Here is a 23,278-nt window from a genome sequence, read left to right as displayed (position 1 = left end):
GCTTTGAGGGAGTGGTATGAACGAATGCAAACACAAACTAATCCGAACTCACTTATCTCCTGTCTGTTGGGCTGACTGTTTCTCTCGTGCTATCATTACCATTACGCAGAATAATTACATCAGCTGCAGCCACTTCCAGGCATCGATCTGTAACCCGAATCAATCCTCTGGAGACACAAGGGGATGAAATGGTGATCTATGGTGGAGTGTGAGGGGAAAAACCTGACTTTCAGGCACCATAGGAGTTCCAGTCTGTAGAATGGTGGGACGGTTCCTGGTATAGCTGCATCTCTTCCTGCAAGCTAAGTGCTCTAATGAGATAGTGGGCAAGAAAAAAAGTCCATGGGATGCTGCATGTGAGAAACGGGAATATGAAGATGTGCGGCGTATGTGTAAAGAGTTTCTAATTAAAGACACGGCGATGTAAGCCCTCGAGGGACGACTCCTTCCGTCTGAGCCTCAATAAATTGGCGAGAATCGACGGCGAATGTTTGGAGACGTTCAAGACGAGCGACGCGTGCCCTCGAGGAGCTTTCACTGGAGTTTCCTCAAGTCTCGGAGACATTAGAAGAGAGTCTGACCACTCAAACTTCCCACGCTTGAGCGTATTAAAGGATAGCGCTCTGTCTTTGTGATCCTCGTGTGGGGTTATATAGACACCGGACGCTCAAGAATCAATAAAACACAGCGCGCGCTCAATCGCCTCAGGCTGAGGGAAAGAAACGCAGCAACACGAGAGTACTCAGGTAGGTTTACTAGAGGCTTTTATGAGCATTTTTATCATATAACTCCTAAATTGCTAAGCTTTTTTATTTTCTTCATATACAAAGCGGATTGTAAATTAGCAGCCTAATCAATACGCGACTATGGGATGCTGCTTGGTAGTTTAGTTTTGTACTTTAACCAGGTAATTGAGCCACACTACTACTCAAAGTTTGGGCATACACAACTGAATTTAGATTTCCCATCCAGGATTAAAAATTAATTGCACCTATGCGTCTCTTTCATAGTTTAATGGTGTGGGAATTTATATCGAATGTCTTGTTTATTTCTCAATACAACGCTCAAAAAGACACAAACATGTAAACATAGTAAGAATATGGATTGTATAATCCACGTGCATCTCAGATTATTTGGTCTCGGAAGAATTTACGAAATTATTGAGTTCATATTGAGACTTTTAATACTTGATGTGGGCAAACGTGTGAGCTTGGGGTTTCTTTCTCTTTCTGACTTTTTCATGTGCTCTTCAGGTTTTTTGCTCTCGAGGAGAAATAGACTTGTGGACTAATATAAAAAGTACCTACATATCAATAAAGCTAACGTTCTGATTTATTTATTTTTGGATCCCGTTAGTGAAGGAAAATCAGCCAACACGTGCTCTGCATGCATGCGAAATCATTCAGTGGTGTTTAAAAGCACCACATCTTCTAATGAAGAAAATGTGTGGAGAGATAGTTTGAATAGTTTTGATGACTTAGCCTAGAGTAGGTGTGTCCATGCTGACTGGCAGGGAAAGCGTTAATTGCACTTCTTTTTTTATTTAAGAAATCGTAAAAGTCTCCAAAGTTTATTTTTAACATAAAGTGGACTTTTGCATCTTATAAACCCTGTCACTTCTTCAGCAGACGGCGTGATCCAGGACTTGGGCACTTGCGCGCACTCTGGTTGCGGGAGCGATGCGCGCGTCGCGGGCTCCGGTTCTAGTAATGGGGCTCGTCATGTTAATCTGCACTACTGCACAAAGCGCCGCCAGCGTGAACAAGGTCGAGAAAACGTTCAGACGGATAACAGACATCATGAGACTGGTGGAAAACAGCGCTGACGACGCAAGCGCGCAAGGGAAAGAGAGCGCGCTTAAGGACACTCATCATCTCAAAACGGAAACCGGGGAAACAATATTAAGTAAGCATGGCGTTTGATGCACAGATGTAAATGTAGCAATGTTAACGCAATGGATAGCAAAATGTTAAGTAAAAACAAAAGTCACTTTCTGGTTGTGAAACGTTAGTGGAACATGACCATTTTCCTACTGAGAAACTGACTTCATACATTACCTTGGAACCAGATGATTAAAAGTCATTGCAAAAATTATTTAGTTCAGAGAAAAGCTCATTTGATGCAATGAGAGTGCGCCTTCTTTTCCCCTGACCTATATTTAAGAGGGATGTGACTTACCCACTAGGGCACCAGCCAAAGTCTTAACTCTCCAAGCATTAGGTGAAATAGTTTTGCATTGCACCTGTTGTGTGCCGAGTCAGACATGTGGTATCGGTGGACAGCGATTCCCAGCTAGGTCAAGTAATCTCTGGCCTACATAAGATTTTATGATATAAGAGAGAAGCAGAAGTACTCAAACAAGTGCTGTGTGTTCAATAAATAGTTATAATATTGAATACTAAGAATAAGTGATCATAATATGTACAGAAAGCTTGTTCATTGCTGGTGATTTGTCTGAGCTTCAGAATCATTCCTCTTGAAGGATCAGTGGATATCCAGGATTTGGCTTTTGAATGTTTCCTTCTTTTCACAGAAATCTTTCCCAGAGACGTCAGAAAGAAAGAGAAGGTTATCCGAATCTTAACAGGTCAGAGACTTTTGAGTTTTCTGTGACCTCCAAACAAAAATGGTGTTTGAGAGTTTTAACCTGACTGTTTTTCTTTCACCAGGTCCTCTTTATTTCAGTCCAAAATGCAGGAAGCACGTCTACAGGCTTTATCATAACACCAGAGACTGCACCATCCCTGCATGTGAGTACAGTCAAGCATTCCCATCTCTTCAGACCCCACAAACAGGTCACATCTCTGCCCACATGCACCACGACCCTCTACAAACTATCTTTATATTCATGACAGTCTCATGTCGGCTAGGTGCCCCTGATTTACCCCTGCACATGGAGTTTTAACACAGAAACACTATAGGCTACAAATTCAGGACTCATCCAGCTGAATATCCAACTCATCCAGCTTTACTCCTGTCCTCAGACTACAAAAGATGCGCGCGACTTCTGACGCGACTGGCGGGGAGTCCGAGATGCCAAGAGGGTTAACTTTACCAGGTAAGACGCTTTAAATTTTTTAAATTTTGAATATCTTTGAATTAAGGTGATTCAACAACAAATTGGAGAAGAGAGGGAGAATGCATGATTCCCACTGCCCTGGAAAAGTCATTAAAATGAAAAGAATTGAAAAACTCATGGAAAAGTCTACATTTCTAAATCATAAAAACATAATATATTTAACATATTTTAATTTATATATATTTATTTTTACTTTATAGATGCAGTTGTGGTCAAAAGTTTTTACACATTATTACACATTACAGAATCTGCAAAATGTTAATTAGATTAAATATGTATGTGTATATATATATGTGTTTGTGTGTGTGTGTGTATATATATATATATATATATATATATATATATATATATATATATATATATATGTGTGTGTGTACATACATGTATATAGATAGATGATAAATTACATTAGTGTGTGTGTGTATATATATATATATATATATATATAAAATGTCATTGATTTTAAAACCATTGATTTATATAAATAAAAATATATTAATATTTGTTATTATAAAAACTGACATTTACAAAGCATAAATGTGTGTGTATATAATATATATGTGTGTATGTATATATATAAATTCTATATGTATATTTATATATATATATATATATATATATACACATTTATTTATTTACTTACACATTAATTTGCCAGAAATTGTGGGAACACTGGATATGACAGATTCAAAGCATAGAAAGATATTAAATATGTAGGTAAAGCAAAACAAAACTGATTTATTCTGCAGATTCAGAGAGGACACATGCACTTAAACGTTTTATGACAGAGAGCACATTCCAGGATTAGATCATTTACCCAAGCTGTTACAGATGAGATTTAAGCAAACCTTAAGGCAATCCTTTAGATTTCAGCGTTTTTTTTTTCTAAGACCACTTCGGAGGGAGTACATGTAACAAGCCCTGTTTCCCAATTTTTCACAGAAGGAAACATTTCAGATGCATCCAAGTGCACACATGTATACGAACCGAGCCAAGTCTGAAACAGCACTAAACTTCACTTCCTTTATCAAGCAGGTTGAAGCCAAACCAGAGTGACCCAGAAAAAAAAACAGCAGTCAAAGTGCCTTTGGACAAGAGAAGAGAATTTAAACCAACACACAACATTCCACATAATCAGCACATCGCGTCCAGAACACTGCTCTGCCTCTCCGGAGAATAGATGTTGGAAAGAATTGATAGAGCAGTAAACGGACACAGTATAATGGGATGCACTTGCCCAAGGACGGTCTGCTGGACTCAGCATGGAGAACACGTTAAAACACAGGATGACAGAGAAAGAAAACAGAAAACGCATCTAGCGCATTGGGTTCTGAACCTATCTGCCAAAAAACAAAACCATTTTCCATCATTTCATCATGAAAAAAGGGATTGCCATGGTTTTGCATTTTGTTCTCATCAGATATCGAGACTCAGTCAGTGCTGATGTTTCCAGCTACATGCCTCGGATGGGGTTACAATTCAGAGCCGCGACGACAAATTGTGTTAGTTCACTGTGACAAGAGAGAGATTTGCTTTTCTCTGCTAGAACTGAAAACCAGTTAACCGCATGAACGTTTCCTTTCGCTTCTGTTTGAAAAGCTTTTCGATTTTGTGTGAGACTGTGAGTGTATGACTATGGAATATATTCAGTATATTTTGATATGTAAATGCTGTACAAATGAGACTTTAAAAAAAAATCTGTATAACAAACATAAGCGTCTGACGTACGATGGGATGTGTATATTTAAAAAAATATATATTTAAATAAATTATGATTGTTTAAACACTGTGGTCTTTAATGTTATAAAAATACACCAGAAAATGAAAGGTTAATCTTCTGTAGCATAAAACATAGCCTCTTTCTAGTTTAACAGCTTATCTTGGCATCAGAAAATATATTTTTAAGGGAGTTCAAGATCTCTTATCACTCATGGTGGATGCTTTGGATGCTTCAGAGATATTGAATTTTTTGTCTGTAACCACACCAAAGATAACGGTCAACTTCTGTTGATAAATATCTTAGCGATGAGGTACACTCTCCAGAGGGTTCCTGAAAAGATGAAGAGAATGAACGGGAGAGGAAAGGACTGGAGGAGAAAGGCAAAGCAATCAAAACAACTGGCACAACCACAGTCATATTCAAAGAAATGAGGGGAAAAGCCATAAATATGCATTAAAATGTTGCTAAAAATTAGAGGAAAGGCAAAAGTAATTTCAGCATTTTCAGCCGGTTTATTTTAGTGAATTTACTCTCTTCAGAGAGTATGGTCAACAAAAGCAGTTTACAGCTTCTCAAACAAGCATCCAATGATATTTCATTACAACGTATTTTACAATTAAAGACGCTGCTATTGTTTGGTTTGTGTGTTTTGATTATGAAGACACTTATTTCAAATGGATATTTACGTTAAAGCATCTCATGATTAGGCGTCACAGGTTTCAGAAGATGGTCACGGTGTGTGTGTGTGTTATGAGTGCTGCTCCAGGAAGGCTTTGCAGCACCTCACACACTGTTCATACACCGTCTCAAAGTCTTTATCACTCCCCTGCAAGTGAAAACAAACAGGAGCCATTAAAATGTAACTGTAAACAGACATTACGCAGCCAAGCATAGCAGCAAGAGACACATGTGAACTTAAGAATGACCAAAAGACAGTAGAGCTGAAATGTTTTGATTAAGTAAAGAGCAGATTTACAAACGAATATAAAATTAAATCAACTAATTTACTGTCTTAACTTTTCTCTAAAATGTTTATGCGCATTAGGATTATTGAACCAAAATTATTTTTTTCCGTCATTTGTGCTAAAGCAATACCAATGAACTACAGCTATCAGATTATATTAATATTGGCAAACAGTAGAGATATATTTCTGTCTAAATAAAACAGCAACACTAAAATCTAAATGTTTTAAATATAATTTAGAATCGTAATAAATGTACAGTGAAAAATTCAGCCAAGCATTTACTTTTAAACCGTTTTCCCTCAGAAATTGCTAGTAATGTAATTGAAGGGAAAATGCACAAAACACATTGAATTAAAGGAGTCATATAATGCGATTTAAAGTTTTCCTTTGCAACTTTATGGATCTTATATATGCACAAACAGCTTGGAACACTCCAAAGCCAAATAAATATTCTTTATACAATTTAAGACTCATCCACGCCTTCCTAAAATGCCTCATTCAAACATGCCCCCTCAAATCTACGTCACTGTGTTGGAAGATTTGCATAACACCGCCCAAATGTTTACACAAAGAAAGGCGGCGTAACTTTTAATCTCGCTGTAGTATTGTTGCCGCCGCTGCCATCTCGTGGAGAAGCTGTGTGTTTCCATTTATGGTAAGGTGCGTAACATTTCCATCACACGCTTGAGGTATTCGGCCAATCACAACGCAATGGATAGCTGGCCAATCAGAGCACACCGCGCTTTTCAGAACGATGCGTTTCAGAAAGGCAGAGCCCTGGGGAGCAACAATACTGTCCGGTATGTGGAAAATAATGTTTTTTGAACCGCGTAAACATTGCATTACAACAAATACATAAAATAATGTTATTTTTAATATTGTCATATGACCCCTATAAGCATAACATTTAAGTAGAAAGATTTTTTTCTTGTAACAATTATCTTTGTTTTATTTACAACTTCAAAATATATTTTTAGTGTAGCGTATGAAAATGGATATCATTTTGAGATTTGCTAAAGAATACATTTAAGAGTCCTATTATATTATTGGTGTTTTTAAAGATTGACTTTAAGTGAGTGTTAATGACAATATGGTAAATCTGAATCTAAAAGTAAAAATAGAGGAAATTAATATTTCTATAGGCTGCAATATGGAATAATAATATTAATACAGATCACACAAAAAATATAATAAAGGTTTCACACCAAACAGTTTTATTTTAATGCTATTTGTATACGATTATAATATTTATTCCTATTCTGAATCGGCTTTTAATTGAATTTATATTTTCCATTTTGATTTGTTTATTTTTCATGTGCGTTTGTCTTTATTTGTTTTTTGTTATTAGTTTTAGAAATTTTTGTACATCAACTTAAACTTATTTCAGCTATTTGCCAAGACAACATTTCTAATTTTTGTGTGTTTTTAAGTTTACATTTGTCATCTAATATTTATATTTTATTTCAGTCACCAAAAATGATGTTTAATAGTTTCATTTTTGTTAATAACATTTAACCATCAGGTTCTCCTAAGCTCAGTTTGAGAAGTCGCTGTGCTAAATTACCATGGATCACATCTTTGGACACACAATGTGCCACCTCCATCGAAAGAAACTGCACTCAAAGGACCACACTTGAATCTTGAGGGACTAAACAGGAAATCTCAGCTATCTGAAGAGTGATCATCAACACAAGAGCATTTGGCTAACAAACTGTCCGGTTTCCTATTCTGCGATGGCAGAAAGGCCTACCTACTTCAGCCAGCTGGTTTTCTGAAGAAACACTAGAGAGGAAACATAAAACTTTACACCTTCCATGATTATCTTCAACAATCTCAATGTGGCTGTGACCCATATGTGCTGGAAGCCTTCAGCCTAGGGAACATCTTCAAAATGTGTCTTTAATCAGTCCTTGAGACATCCTCTCACATAAAAGCGAGTTTTCTGATCTTCACAGATGTGTCTTGGAGAGCTGGTGGGATGAGTGGGATGACCTGACACTGTCTGGAGGAGGAATGCTAATGATCTCCGTTGGGGTGGCCCGTCAGGTTCTTTCCAGTTTCTATTTCTCAACACACTCACTCGGTCCCTCCCTCTCATAATCGACACTGCTCCCTTCCAAACATCAGTTTTGTGGTTTTACAAGTTGGCTAAATCAACCTTTCTGTCATAATTGAGTGCTTGTGACACTTTGTGACACTAAGCACCTCTGTTTAAAGCACTAAATAATATTCTTACATTGGCTTCACATTAACAGATGTCCAAAGACCACAATGCACACACAGATTCATCCAGAGCTTTTGACCAAGTTGTTATATGGTGCAATTTTTGCATCATTTACTGCCCTTCATGCTCCAAACCCACATGACTGTCCTGCATGAAACACAAAAGGAGATGTACTGAATAATGTGGACACTATTTTCCACGAAATAACAACATTTTTTAGCATTCAACTAGTCAACTTGTGATAATTGTAACTACATTTTTTTTATTATATTAAACATTTGGTTAAAGAAGGTTATTTTCCAAGTGCTGCACACGCGAAATAGACAACATGGTGTAAACGTAAAACAAATGACTTAAATAGCGCTGTGTGTTTCTTCTGTGTCAGATCATCTGAATGAATCAGTTCATTCATATATAATCATATCACTTTATAATATATTCAATTTATTAAGGTGCTGTAAACTGAATCAATATATTCTATGAAATTTCTACAATAACATGGTATTTTGTACGTTACTAGCTAGTTTTATTGTAAACGAAAAAAATAATGATTTCATTCAAAAAATTTGCCATCAATACAGATGCTGCATTTATTACATCTACAGTAATTTCTCACTGATCACTGATTTCTCACCCCCAACTAAAAAAGTTCCCCACTTGCAATTACATCTTTGTGGTGCCATTCACGTGCATCCAACTTGTAAATATGGACCACAAAACCAGTCATAAGTAGCACAGGTATATTTGCAGCAATAATCAAAAATACATTGTATGGGTTAAAATTATAGATTTTTCTTTTAAACCAAAAATCATTAGGATATTAAGTAAAGATCATGTTCCATGCAGATGTTTTGTAAATTTCCTAATGTGAATATATCAAAAAATAATTTTTGATAAGTAATATGCATTGCTAAGGACTTAATAGACAAATATTTTCTGAATATTTGGATAATTTTTTGCACCCTCGGATTGCAGATTTTCAAATAGTTGTATCTCGGCCAAATATTGTCCTATCCAATTTTGAAAAATTGACCCTTAGGTTTTGTGGTCCAGGGTCACATACGACCTAAACGGAATGACTTGATTGCACCATGGTCTGATTCTCCAAGTCAATTCCTTGTGTTGAAGCACTAGATTACCAGTGCATTTCGATTTAAATTTCCATATTTTCCTCAAGCATATTGATTTTTTACAACTTCAGGATACTCAAAGAGTCATATTGACAATTTTCATTATTTTTTTTGGGTCCTCTGTGAAGTTTGAAAGCCCTGTTCACTGTAACTGCATTTACAAGAGCGAACAGCTCTCAAAACAAATCCCACTTTTTGTGCTCCAATATAGAAAGTCATACAGGCTTTGAATGAAAAAGAGGACAGAATTGTCCTTTTTTTCCCCTTAAAAGCTGTCCTCACCCACAAGACATTCATATCCAGTGCGTGTTGACAGCTGAAGAAACTCTGCATACGGAGTACGCCTTAAACACACACACAGATATCCACTGAGGAATCCTCATTCTCAAACATCAGTCAGGGGCCACGACCACACAATGCATCAGATTCTCAGTTCATCTGCAGAGACCCCGACAGAGGTCATGATTTATTGGCTAAGTATATGATTATATACTGATTATACACTTAATATGATTAAGTATATGATATGAAGTCTTTATCCATGCACGCCATAACCAATTAAGCAGCTTGCAGCATTCCCAAAGTTTTCTCTACACAATCACAACCCTTAACCAATCACAAGACTGTAATCCTGAAGGTGAAATGATTATAGAATATTATTTCTGCACTACTAGCATTAAAATGCAAAAATTACAACCACTGTTGTACATATAATTGGTCCCGCCCACAAACTCATACCATTGGTCAATGCTCCAGTGTTTTCGAAAAGAGAAAAACAACAACAACCTTACCTGTAGTTGTAAAATTAAGCTTGGATAGAAGTATTTCAACATCCAAATAAGTAATATCCAAAAACTGAAAATATGAATTATCATGAATCATACAAGAATAAGTGTTAAAAGGGAGTGATTGTTGTGAGAAACTTTGAAATAATCTACCAAAGCAAGATTGATCCGAAGCAGTTCCCACACTAGTTAACAGCTGGAATCGGACTGAGCTGGAATAGTGAGTGTGACATGAGCCCGAAGACATCACATAAATTTTATTTTGGGCCTATTGCTACTTTGATTTGAGTATTTGGCAGGGATTGGGGCTGATCCTGCTGTGTGCATGTGTGTACACTTACATAGTACGGGTCTTGGATAACAAGCTGTTTTTCAGGATCGTAGGAGCCGAGCAGCTCAATCTTGGCTTTGCTGTTTTTCACACTGCTTGCCTTCTTGTTTAGATCTCTGTAAGAAAACCGTACACACACACTTTAGATCTTATGCAACCAATGGACTGATTCATATCAATGGCGTGATTCCTTATGTTTTTTCAGACTAATTCAGGAATATGTTTTAAGCAGCAATGAATCTTGACAGGATCTGACTGTTCTTTCTGCAACAGTCTCCCAGGAGCAAGACGTTGCAACACACACCAAACAGCTGAAAAAAATAAATTATTTATAACAACACACATAACAGCGCCAAGGTAGTGACAGCTGGTGTGGCTGATCATGAAATACAAGGATATTAAAAACAAACAATAACTACCAAGGATGTGCAAAACTACATATCTTCAAACGAGTCGTGGTTTGTCTGAACCAGGAGAGAAAAATAGTGTGAAACAATTATATAAAATACATAAATGGTAAGATTTTTTAATAAGAAAAATTAATGGTTATTTTTTACATTATAAATAATTTTTTTTAAACTACAACAGGGCTCGACAATAAGGACTGCCCGATGGCCCGGGCCAGCGTGAAGGACGCTCGGGACAGTAGACGGATTTGTCACTTGCCCGATCAGGCCAATGTGCCTACTTATACTACGTCCTTAAAGTATGTACTCTTTTGGTGAAGAAAAAGTACACACTTTTGAGTGTGTACTGTAGTAGAAGAGTAGGCAAGCTTTGGGACATACTATCACGTCACACAACTACACGCACCCCGTCACTGTAAACTCGCCTGCCAATCATCTTGTCTTGTCCTCCACATATCATTTAATTTAACTTCCTACCGTATTTGAGAGAAAAGTAGCAGCTCGTTGATCTGCCAGTGACGGGTCTTTCATGGCGAGAACTCCAAACGGATGTTTATAAAAGTTCACACTGCTGTTGCAGATGAAATATAACACGGATAACAATAAATAAATATTTTTTACCAGGTTAAATGTTGATTATTTGTAACTCAAACCCCTTTTTGCAAACCTCTCTACCTAACGGTCGATCACACGCATCCGCCATGTTTGTAGTTTTTCTAACGCGTTTGTAGTTGGATAAAAGCGTCTGCTAAATGACTAAAAGTAAAAAGAATGTAAAGACCATCGACTCTACCGTGCAACTCCACCGGGCTAGGACACCGGCAAAGGATATAAGTATCGCTTTTGATTTAGATTTAATTTTTTTCCTTTATATGTTTACTATTGAAATGTTGTTGCATGCATTTGTCAATTTGATTTAATTTCTGTATTTTCTTAAATGGGTGTGTATAGAGTATTTACAGAGTGTTAACTTCTAGTTTTAGTTACTTTTTCTTATTTGAAAGTCGCTTTGGATAAAAGCTTCTGCTAAATGACTAAAAGTAAAGTAGTTCTGGACCGAATCATTCGCTAAGCGCAATGGATTGTGGGCAATTTTAGCCATTAGAGTGTGCACGGATCCACACGTCAAAAAAATGACTGCTCCGCAATCATGCCATTCGTGTGAAAATATTACATTATTATTATAATTAGTCTGTAAACGGCCATTAACAAAGGCCAGAGACGTTGAAGACGGACGCAAAGAGGAGAAAATACTGTAGCTGACAGAACAAGATCACTGTTCACGATGCGCAAAATATAGGAAGAAAATCCAAATATAGAATTTTATATGAATGTGTGTCTGAGGGGAACTGGCTGTTTTCAGATAAGTTTACATGGTTTTCTTTTCATCTATAACCAGGGGCGGAGCCAGACGATGTAAATATTCGTGGCTTAGCCCAAACCTAGGGGGGTCCGGGGGCATGCTCCCCCGTGGAGATTTTTTTCCCATTTACGTCAGCTAAATGCACTATTTTTCAGGCTGTTTGAGATAATAGAATGCCTAAAAATCTATACACTATATGGGAAAAGGATGAATGTTACTCAGTAAAATAAAAAAAAAAATCACCAAGTAGAGCCTATAACCTATTTTGTATTTAATTGTTCTCCAGCTGAATCCAAAACACCAAAAATGTTAAGGATTACTCATTTTCATCCAAATATAATTATAAACGCGGGGCTCTATACACTTATATTTTTGAAGGAGCACTTACACAGCACTTACAAATTGCATAAATAATCTTATGAGGCTAATGTATCAAATATAAAATTTGGAATACAGAAATATGAAATGATGAAAAAAATTAGAATGGTACTTTGCCACTAGGTGCGGCAAGACACTGCCTTAATGAGTGAGTCAGTCAGTCATTTAATCAATAGATTCGTTCGAAACAGATGATTCATTCAGAAAAAAAGTAAGCAACTGTTTTTATGAATGGGTCAGTGAATCATTTACTCACGCAAATTTATTCAGTAAACACCGCTGTGTGTTGCTGCAGAGCACAACAACATGCTTTGTTTGGAACCATTTCCTTAGCGAAATATGTCTTTTTTTATTATCTCGTTTATTGAATTGTTGCCCTGACACGAAAAGTCATGCCACAGACCATGCTAACCCAACATTATAACCGCTCTGTGTGTGTGTGTGTGTGTGTGTGTGTCCTAAAGACTGTGCTGCGCAACCGTTAACTGTTAGATGTTCAAAATGTAACGTTAAATCAGACACAATTTAAAACCGAATAAGAAATATAATACTATGATTAAAAGTTACAGATACCTGAAGCTGTTGTATCTTGGCGTTCAAGTGTTGGCTGGGGGTGTTTTACTTCCTTTTTTTGAAGAATTTTGAAATAGCCATTTTATTTTTCAAATAAATTGATCTAGTAAAATACTACACGCCAACAAACCGCCTGGCTCCAAAAGATCTAATTTGATTGGCTGGATCGTACAGACGCTCATCGATGGTTGGCCAGTTTACATGTCAGTCAGAAGCACTAGACTCAGTGGGCGGTTTTTGTCGGGTGTGAATGACAACGCCTAAATTGACAGACACTGTAGACGTGAGAGTCGAGAGATATTTATTTATTTGTTTATTTATTTAAATTCTAATATAAATTACTTTATTGGGCATGGAAACTCATTGATGGCATAGTAATAAAAACATTCGGGGCTTTACTGAAAACATTCGGGGCTCCAGCCCCTTAGCCCACCCCTAACGCCGCCCCTGTCTATAACGCATTTAAAAGTGGTAACCAAGGAAACGCTGTATTATTGCTGTTAATCGCCACCTGCTGGCAGAGAGTGAAACTGCGTCTCACTCAGCCTGTCTGCTGTTTCTGTTTGTGCAATGTTTTATGAACCATAATTTTACAAAGCTAAAGTGAGACTATTCTGTTTTTGCTTCGGATTTTGAAATTATACAGTCTAATATAAATAAAAGATTGCACATTTTTGTTTTGATCGATTCATGATTAAAATGCAGTGGTTGCTTTGCCTCTAATCTCAAATGGCAAGTTGCAGAGTGAAGAATATGCAAATATTATTTTATGTGATTTTTCGATTTCTGTACGATTTCTTTGTGCTATAGGCCTATATTTAATTGTGCTATTACTTGTAATTTGTTAATGTGCTCTTATTTACTGGCTGTTCACTTGTCTTTAATAATGTTTGAACTTAGCTAGTGGTTTTTCCTGTATCAAAATTGAAATCGAGAATTGTACAATTTAATTGGTATCTGAAATATTGGTGTCATATAAGCTTAGGCTATTTATTTATTGGAATACAAGATAATATAGATCAAAAACTAAATTTTTTTTTTTTTTTTTGTGGCAGGGCCAGTAGAAACAATCCTTAACGTTGAGCCCTGTACAATATAAAGGTCTGGAGTAAGTATTATTATTATTAAAATAAATTAATACTTTTATTCAAAGTTGCATTAAATTGACCAAAATGGACATTTCAGATATTCATGTATAAATAATTTAAAGATTTATTTTTCAAGTTAATGCTGAACTTTAACTTTCTATTTTACAAAGAATCCTGAAAGAAAAAGAAAAAATTAAACAGCACAATTATTTTCAACATTGCTCATAATAAAAATATTTGACCAAATCAGCATATTTGAATGATTATTGAAGGATCATGTGATGTGACACTAGAGTAATGGCTTATGAAAACAAGTTTTGCCATCACAGGAATAAACAAAGAATGCAGGAATTTCAAGGAACATTTGACACACTTGCAATGCTTGTGCCGGGGGTTCAGCATCTTAACCAAGAGGGGGTCTCATTAACTCTCCTGTTCAGGGATCATCTCTTCCAGGTTTAAACCTATGACCTTTAGGATTACCAGCTCAGACCTTTAACCATTAACACCCATAACGTCACAATACAGAAATACAACAGTTATACAACCTCACATGTATATTTTCAACCCTGATTAACCCAAGACAGACAATCATGACTAAATATGACTGTGAGATGATATTTCGTCAGTCTGTCATGCTGAGTATCGAAGAAATGAAAGCTCAGATCTAGAATCACAGAGCAAAGACATGGAATCTAAAGAACTCAGTAATCTTCTTAATAAGCACCGGATCTAGCAGGAACATGTGATCCTGACAATACCTACCTACCCCCTCTTTAATAATAATAGTAATAATTATTCATTAATACATACCCACTGTGAAACAGTATTATTGTGAAATATTACTACAATTAAATAATAACTTTTCCATTTTAATAGATTTTGAAATGTAATTTGTTCCTGTGATGCTGATTTGCTTCTCAAGAAAAATTTCTTACAAATTTGAAAACAGTTGTGTTGCTTAATATTTTAGTGGAAGCCATGATCCCCTTTTTCAGGATTCTTTGATGAATAAAAAGTTTACAATAACAACATTTATTTGAAATAGAAATCTTTTGTGTCAATTACTGTTAAAATGTGTCTATTACTTTTGATCAATTTAATGTGTCCTTGCTGAACAAAAGTATTATTTTCTTTGAAAGGTAGCATTTATCTATCTGCCATTCAAAAGTTTGGGATCAGTAAGATTTTTAATATTTAAAAGAAATTTCTTCTGCTTATCAAGGCTGCATTCATTTGATTAAAATACAGAAAAAACAGTAACATTGTGAAATAATATTGGAATTTAAAACATCAGTTTTCTAATTTAATATACTTTAAAATCTAATTTATTTCTGCTGAATTTTCATACGCCATTACTCCAGTCTTCAGTGATGCATGATACTTCGGAAATAATTTATTATCAATATTGAAAACAGTTTGTTTTTTTTTTTTATCTGTGATGCTTTTTTTCAGGATTCTTTAATGAATAAAAAGCCCACAAGAACAGCATTTATTTAAAACAGAAATCTTTTGAAACAATATAAAACTACTGTTCAAAAATTTGGGGTGAGTACGTTTTTTTTCTCTTTTTTTAAAGAAATTAATACTTTTATTCAGCAAGGATGTGTTCAATTGAAAAGAAAAGTTATAGCAAAGACTTAAATTGCTTGAAAAGATTTCTATTTTGAATATATATATATATATATATATATATATATATATATAAATATAAAAATAAATATTTTTCTTTTTAATATATAATATACTGTATTTCACAAATTTTTTGGGAGTTGGGCAAGGATGTTTTATCTTACAAAGGCACCAGAATGAACCAGATTTATGGTTTTCTCACCTCTAAAACACCAACTGAACCTGTGCACGTACCTCAAGTTGCTTTCGTCCATGCAGAGGATGTGATCAAAAGTCATGAAGTCATCTTTGGTGACCTAACAAACAGAAAGACCTTATGAGTAATGCATGTAACACTTCGTTCACATTGTCCTGCAGTGACCCGCTGAGCATGGGCCAGTGGTTTCGGCCCACATCCACCCCTCTTTCACCATATTCCTCTCTAATTCTTCCTGTCTTTCACCGAAAGAGGCAAATCTGCTGCCAAAAGAGCACGTCGCTAGCTTGGACAAGCTCCAGGGAACATGAGCAAAGGGCCAGAGAGCGAGTAGACATGCCGTCTTTGTCTGTTTGAACATTCGCTACCCTCACTCAAGACGTGGAGTTAAGAAACAGATCAAAGCACATCTGGGGCTGCATGTAAGTGTGTGCATATATTGAGCAAGAGCACATGATTCATTTGGGACGTTACTGCACAGAGACAGTCATGAAAGGAATATATGTTTTCAATTTACAAAAACAACAAAGCACAAAAACTGGAAATCGTGAAGGTAGGGGTGTGCGATATTGAAAAAAATTATATCTCAATGTTTTTTTATTTTTTCGATAACGATAATTAGACAATATTTTGCAGAGTGTGTAATTGTGCTGATATCTGACTACTGTGGACAGCTGCAGTTTTTGCTATTCTTCATATTCTGTGTGGTCAGTACACATCAGTGATTAATTGATTTTTACCTTTTAATAAAGCAATTTTTTCTAAAAGTGTACATCTGTTGAGTCAAATTGTTACATTTAATCAGTCAATTAAGATAATACACATTTAGGCTGTTACCAAACAAATGAAACCAGTATCATCAAAATTAATCTTTGCAGAAGTTGCATCTGAAGTGGCATTTAGATGTATTTACACACTGTTTAATGCAGCTCAGAGGGACATGGAGTGCTTTAATCAGTTACAAATTAAACATAAAACATTGAAAACTGATATTATTTTAAAAATGAAAATAGATTTTAAATGTGAAATTAAACCACCAGTAGGGTGGCAGAAAGTTGCTGGTAATAAGTGAGTCACTGCGACTGAACCGAATCATTTAACGGTTGATTCATTCAGGAACGAATCACAGTCATGTTGCTCAGAGACGCAAAACAGTGCTGTAGCTGTTTGGAATTATTTTTTGTCAGAGAAATGGAATAAAAGCAGGCAACATGTGTCTAAAACGTAAGTCTCTTAATATTTACTTGTTTATTGAACCGTTGTATAAAAATCAATATCACATTTGTAATCATGCTTATTTTTTAAGAAAAAAACGACATGAAACGTAAATACATACATTTTCTGCCCCCATATCTTGAATTTTGCGATCATTCTTAATGCATTTTAACAGAGAAATAACACGCTCTAAATGCTCACGCGCACTGATTAACCCGTTTCATCGCCACGTAGGCTAATGTAAGCATGCACTCCGTAGGCGTTTTGTGTGGTTTTTGCAAAATACTCTATATTGTCAAATTGCACATCGTTAAAACAACAATTACGATATTATCGCAAGAAACGACTGCCTTGGCTACGCGTGTTTTCTTGTATAATTGGGGGCTGCGATTTGAGTGTGAGCTCAGCTCTGTACAGCCTCGTATGAACCTGACCTCTAAAGGCCGAACTAAAGCCTGCCCACATGACTGGAATATCTGACTGACGGCTGGAAAATGTGGGTGGAAAGCACGTAAAACATGTTTGACAGTAAAAGGCCAAACCATGTATATTTCAGGATACAACACAGCATAAGAGGTTAACAAAATCAGCTTTATTTCCCACACAGTGGCTTTAATGTTATCCAATTTATTTAATATCCTAGAAAGCATATTGCTCTGAAGTAAACAGTTGTAGATTTATGGAAGGGTAACCAGTGAATCAGTCGGCCAATGCTTATGCTTTTATATCATTTTTATAATGTGTAGTGTTTTAGTTTGCATGTGTCAGAGTAATTGTCAAATTTGTAATGATTTCAATAGCCTCTAATGCAGCCTTGTCAGATTTGGTGACCCTGCTCTGTGTGTAGCTGTTCACATCAGACCAAAAGGTTTTTTTCCAAGGAGATTAGACATCAGAGTGAATATGGATAACACTGAAGTCATTGTGTATGAAATAGAGGGGGATATGGATTTCCGTAACCTCTAATGCGGCCTTGTCAGATTTGACCCTGCTGTATGTATGTAGCAGCTCATTTAAGAGGAAAGGACTTTCTAGAAAATAAAATAAGTTCAGACATCACCAGAATGAATTTTGGTAACACTAAAGTTGTTTTATGTTTATTTACTGCAGTCACAATAATATTGTATTATAGTATTTAAAAAAAAAAAAAAGGTAATTGGAACTTCTTAGAATTGTTAACTTTTTGTATTGCAATTCAGTTTTTTTTTTGTTTCCACCACAAAATTAAGGTTACCGTGACTTTTGTCTCAAAATTTTGACTTTTTTTTGTAATCATAATTGAGAATTTATATCTTACAGTTCTGACTTTTATTCTCAAAATTCTGGCGCCTTCTCAGAAAAAAAGTCAGAATTGTGAGATACAAAGTAGCAAATACCTTTTTCCAAGTGTGTTCTCATATGCACATTTAATGAAGAGTGACCTTTAGTAATATGGCAATTCCTGCCGGCCCAAGACTCGAACTCACAGCTTTTGGATTACGAGTCCAACTCTCTATTAGGCCACGACTTCCCCATTCCCCATTTGCCGCCACCTACTGGCATAACTATATAGTCTGCTAAAAACTCGCTACTAAAGGCACTTTTACAGTGATAACTACGAAGTTTAAACGATTGTTCTAAATCTCTGAAAATAGGAAGCCCACAGCACAGCTATAAGAAGAATGACACAGAGCAGCGATATAGTTGGAATGACTTTCCATCTGATGAACGATAAAAAACATTTACAGCCAATCAGAATCCACCAACTTTTAAGTGCTTGAACAATTAAACCTAAAGACAACATAACAGTCGTATGCGCTCATGGTGAACAAATTTAATATAGCTAATATAGTTCTCGTTATAGTTAGCTAGCCAGCACAATTTAACAAATAAAAAGAACAAGGAAAAAGCTGCTATGTTTGTTTGTGAGACGGTTACATTTCCAGTCCTGCACCAGTGTGGCTTCCCTGGAAAGAAAGTTAATTGCTCCCTTAAAATTATGACTTTGTGATTTATGCATGTGCTATGAAGGATACGTTGATGATACATTGTGGAGCAACTGTTTTTTATCAAAATACATACCATACACTATTTGAAAGCCAACTGAAAACAACAAACTCTGTGGAGACTTTTCCTCAGGAAATGTACAAGAAAGACGAAAAATAGCAGAAAACACAGAGGGAGATGGAGAAGAGAGGTCAACAGCAGATAGACAGCGAGTGCCTGTCAAAATTTATAGACAAGAATTTAAAAATACAGAAAAAGATCAAATGTCTATGGTGTGTGACAAAGACGAAGTGCCTTTGGCTGTAAATTGTGATTAGATAATAGTTGCTCTCCTGCCAAAACTGCCTTTATTTGCGTATGTTTGGGGTTTTCATATGAGTGACATTAACTGAAGTTCATGAAATTATGATAAATGTGTCATCTATATCGTACTGTGCAACAATACTGTGCTGAAAGCCTCTTGCACTCATTCTAGGGCTGAACGATTTTGGAAAAATAATCTAATTGCGATTTTTCTTACCAATATTGCGATTTAATATGGAATTATTTTTTAAAGCCATTTATGTTCTGTATTATTCAAGACAACCAATAAAACATTGCATATAGTATGACCAACACAATATTAGATAGATTAAACATAAATGTTCTTTTCTGTAGGCCAGGCCTATATGTTATGATGAAATTAGGTGATATACCACTGGTCAATGTCGCATTCTGGGGGGTAAAATAAACGTTTTTTTGGAGGGGTTCCCCTGGTAAGATTCGCGTTTCAGGGGCTAAATATCACGTTTTTGGAGGCAAACCGCGGACTTGGCAACAGCGTGCCAACTTGATGCTTCCTCTGAAGACTGCTTAGATGTGTTCGACTTGAAGCAGCGCTGCTAGAGCGATCGATGTGTGTCATCAAAGTAGACTCACAATAGTAGCTGTAAGAGAGCGGACGTCTCCTTATGCTTTCTCTCGCCGTACTTTGATGTCATACACCGATCGGTCTTCAAGTTGAACGTACCACCGTGTCACATGACAGAGTATAATCGTAGCCTCTGCGGTTGAAAAATCATGTTTTTTCATATCACGATATTATCACAAATGCAATTAATTGTTCAGCCCTAACTCATTCTGTAACACACAAAATCCCACATCTGCAGTACCTGTTGTGCCCTGTGATCGGTCTCTATGCCATGTTTCCTGAGGCAGGCCAGACCACGTGCATCAGGAGCACTGCCAGTATTCCAATCTGAGGTGGCACCAGAGTCTATAACCCACTGTAACACATACACAGAGAACACGGTTCTAGCTTTGAGTGCTAATCAGGACCCCACCGTACCTGCCGCGCCACGTGCCTCATAGACACGCCGTGTCGCTTCATGCAGGCCTGGCCGCGGTGATCAGGGGGGTTTCCGATCTCATAGGTGGATGTGGCGGCACTGTCTATTCTCCACTGAAGACACACATACATAAAGCATTAATGATAACAGCAATACACATAAATATTTATAAACACACACAAACAGTTTTTTTTTTAAGAACTTGGAACTATGTGTTACGATATAGCGGTTTGCTACTGCCGCGAAAAATGCAAGTTAAGCATGTACAATGGGACCGTGTTGGCCAAGCATTCATATTTGAAGATTTCAGCCTTTCCAACTTTAAGGCTGGAATGAATCTGACACCGTTTCTTTGTATTTTTGGCTCATGAGGCTAAGGTTTTGGCTTTTATTGTTCTTGTCAAACTTTTTGAACAGAATTTGTTTTTACGATTTCATGTTTGTCTCTTGTGCAACCTTAGAAATATCAAATCTCCACAAGAGCAAGAGTAACATGATCATGATACTGATACTCTCAACCAAAGGGTAGATGAGGTGCAAGACTAAAAGCATTTCAAAATATTTATGAAGTGCTTTTGCACTGGAGTGCAGATGTCGCTTTGTTACATACCTGTAATAATACTTAATATTAACGAACTTCAAGACCAGCCAATTACTTTTGTCCAGAAGATGATGCACAGTGCACTGAATTCACAATTCACTGAAGCACATGTGATTAGTTGTGAGTCTTAGTAAGCCGGGAGAAAATAATAATGTATACATCATTCAGTAAAAGTAGCATCACATGCAGCGACTTACCTTGTCCACCACCCCATTGTCTGTGGCCATTTTCCGGAAAACAGCCTCTGCGATTGGGGATCTGCAGATATTCCCTGGGCATTGAGGAAAGGGAAGAAGAAATGTATTATTTTCATAGGCAAGGGTTATATGAAACCTAATAGTTCTGTCTAACTCCGAGTAAATGCCATATACACAAACATATACACGATATCTCATTTATTGACAGAAAATCAAGCATTATGTTAAGTTACATTTTGACTTGACAAACAGCACAGCCAAGCACACTTGTTCTGTAAGACTGATCTTTTTATACTTTTATGTTTTCTTGTTTGCTTTATACATTTAGTAAATGTACATTACTACAAATGTACACCAACATCAGTATAAAATTGCTGATTTGGTGCTTAAGTAAGATTTCTTATGATTATCAATGTTGAAAACAGTTGCACCACTTAATTTATTTTATTTTATTTAGGAGAAAACTGTGATACATTGATTTTGTTCAGGATTCTTTGCTGAACAGAAAATTGAAAAGAAAATAGACATAGATTTGTCACTGTAAACATCTTTACTGTCACTTTTGTTCAATTTAACATGTCCTTACTGAAAAAATACTGTAAAAAAAAAACTTACTGACCCCAAACTTTTTAACAATGGTGTAAGTTATATATTTATACATTTTACACACACATGATCATGGTCTTGTTGTTTTAATATATGCTGAAAACAAAACTAATCCACAGACAATAAAATATAACATCTTATGCAAAATGATATAAAAAAATATCCTAATGCCATTATGAAAATAAGAAAGCTCTCTAAACGGAGTTAGTTTATTTGTTTAGCAATATGACTCAACTGAGGCAAGTGGAAAAAAAGGCCTGGATGATCAATGACGAAAAAATATATAACGTTACAGTTTATGTCACTAACGCCAATATTAACGCGATGTGTTGATTAATGTATATGATGCGTGTTATTGCCGGTTTCATTCACTGAAAGAGGCCGGTGAACCAGCGAACATTGCTGAAAAAGCGATGACCGTTTCCTCCAGGTGTACTGATGCCTTATCAGCAGCTCGTTAAAACATCACAATCAAATCAAAGAAGGTCTGGTGATATTTTATAAACTTTCTTACCCAAGCAAACGAATAACACCGACCTTCCACCGGGAGTCGCCATATTGGTCACTGTTATAGGTCCCCGCGCCACCGCTGAGGGTTGTCCAAGTTACCGCCTGTTCCAAATTCAACAAGATAGCAGCTAGAGTTTAAAAAGCCGTTGTTTGTTTTTACTCGCACACATTGAGTAAATAGCGGATAATATAATTGTTGTTTTTAAAATCTACTTTTAGGACATTAGTAGATAGTATTTTAACAAAAAAAACTTTCACTTTTATCCTTTATGTAGTTATAAATTCCAACACAACTATCATTACTGCCCCTGTGACAAGAGGAATCTTCTTCCAACAAAATATGAAAAAAATACAGACTGTATCTAATGTGGCAAATACAGTTTTTGAGTAAATGTCTCATATTATGTTTTGAAAGTTAGCTACACAGTAGCTTTTCGCAGATGTTTTTTTCAGGCATGCATTTATAAGCCTAATCAGTCCTGATTGTATTATTGGTATCTATCCCCTTAGTGGAATATACAGATCTAGGTGGTCAGGTTGCGGGATAGTCCTGTTTTCCAGACCATATTTAGAACGAGTTTAGATTGCAGTATTTTTCAGTCAGCTGCCCGGCCTGCTTAGCCATACTTGCTCTGTTATGAAACCAGATTATACTTCAGTGTCAGTAGTGTACACAGATCTTCCAGGAATCAGGGCAGGTGGGATAACTCTATAGAAATTGCGTTCTAAGGGCACCTCGATATAGGGCCGAAAGGGCACTTTAGCATTGACGATTAAGGGGGCAGTGGCTCGTATCCCCCTACCTCCACTTCCCATGCATGCCACTATTCAGTGTTTTAAAAGTGTGCACCAGATGTGAATTTACTGCACAATAAATTTCCCCCCAAAAAGAAGAAACAAAGTAAAAATGTTTTTTATTTTTATTTTGTGATGTTATGTAAGTTTATGTTTCATCATTTGCTGT

The 23,278-nt window shown here is 36.3% G+C and overlaps 2 protein-coding genes across 3 annotated transcripts; one reads left to right on the top strand and one right to left on the bottom strand.

Annotated features, from left to right (window-relative positions):
* Window positions 1-4,860, top strand: LOC306860327 (ALK and LTK ligand 2a-like). The gene is made up of 6 exons (XM_079401972.1): window positions 1-746; window positions 1,629-1,905; window positions 2,534-2,587; window positions 2,670-2,750; window positions 2,985-3,058; window positions 4,112-4,860. The coding sequence occupies exons 2-5, from the start codon at window positions 1,680-1,682 to the stop codon at window positions 3,047-3,049; spliced, it is 426 nt and encodes a 141-aa protein (XP_079258098.1). The 5' UTR covers window positions 1-746; window positions 1,629-1,679; the 3' UTR covers window positions 3,050-3,058; window positions 4,112-4,860.
* LOC306860325 (low molecular weight phosphotyrosine protein phosphatase-like) lies at window positions 3,799-22,400 on the bottom strand. Of its 2 annotated transcripts, none has more exons than XM_079401969.1 (6): window positions 22,319-22,400; window positions 21,199-21,272; window positions 20,224-20,337; window positions 15,910-15,971; window positions 10,245-10,350; window positions 3,799-5,625 (listed from the first exon to the last, which is right to left on the bottom strand). In XM_079401969.1, the coding sequence occupies exons 1-6, from the start codon at window positions 22,359-22,361 to the stop codon at window positions 5,548-5,550; spliced, it is 477 nt and encodes a 158-aa protein (XP_079258095.1). In that variant the 5' UTR covers window positions 22,362-22,400; the 3' UTR covers window positions 3,799-5,547. The 2 variants fall into 2 exon arrangements, with proteins under 2 accessions (XP_079258095.1, XP_079258096.1); XM_079401970.1 differs by lacking the exon at window positions 20,224-20,337 and adding an exon at window positions 20,400-20,513 and having other exon boundaries at window positions 5,288-5,625; window positions 22,319-22,365.
* Window positions 22,401-23,278: the final 878 nt, after the last annotated feature.

The sequence above is a fragment of the Barbus barbus genome, assembly GCF_936440315.1.
Source record: "Barbus barbus genome assembly, chromosome: 41".
Taxonomy (NCBI): domain Eukaryota; kingdom Metazoa; phylum Chordata; class Actinopteri; order Cypriniformes; family Cyprinidae; genus Barbus; species Barbus barbus.
Note: the sequence above shows the minus strand (reverse complement) of the source record. Positions and strands in the feature narration are given on the sequence as shown.

Coding starts and splice junctions, on each gene's coding strand:
- LOC306860325 (XM_079401969.1), bottom strand. CDS start 22,361: ATGGCGACTCCCGGTGGAAGGTCGGTGTTATTCGTTTGCTTGG. Junction 21,273..22,318: donor GGTGTTATTCGTTTGCTTGG/GTAAGAAAGTTT, acceptor CTCAATGCCCAG/GGAATATCTGCAGATCCCCA. Junction 5,626..10,244: donor TTATCCAAGACCCGTACTAT/GTAAGTGTACAC, acceptor TTTCACTTGCAG/GGGAGTGATAAAGACTTTGA.
- LOC306860327 (XM_079401972.1), top strand. CDS start 1,680: ATGCGCGCGTCGCGGGCTCCGGTTCTAGTAATGGGGCTCGTCATGTTA. Junction 2,588..2,669: donor GGTTATCCGAATCTTAACAG/GTCAGAGACTTT, acceptor TTCTTTCACCAG/GTCCTCTTTATTTCAGTCCA. Junction 2,751..2,984: donor AGACTGCACCATCCCTGCAT/GTGAGTACAGTC, acceptor TCCTGTCCTCAG/ACTACAAAAGATGCGCGCGA.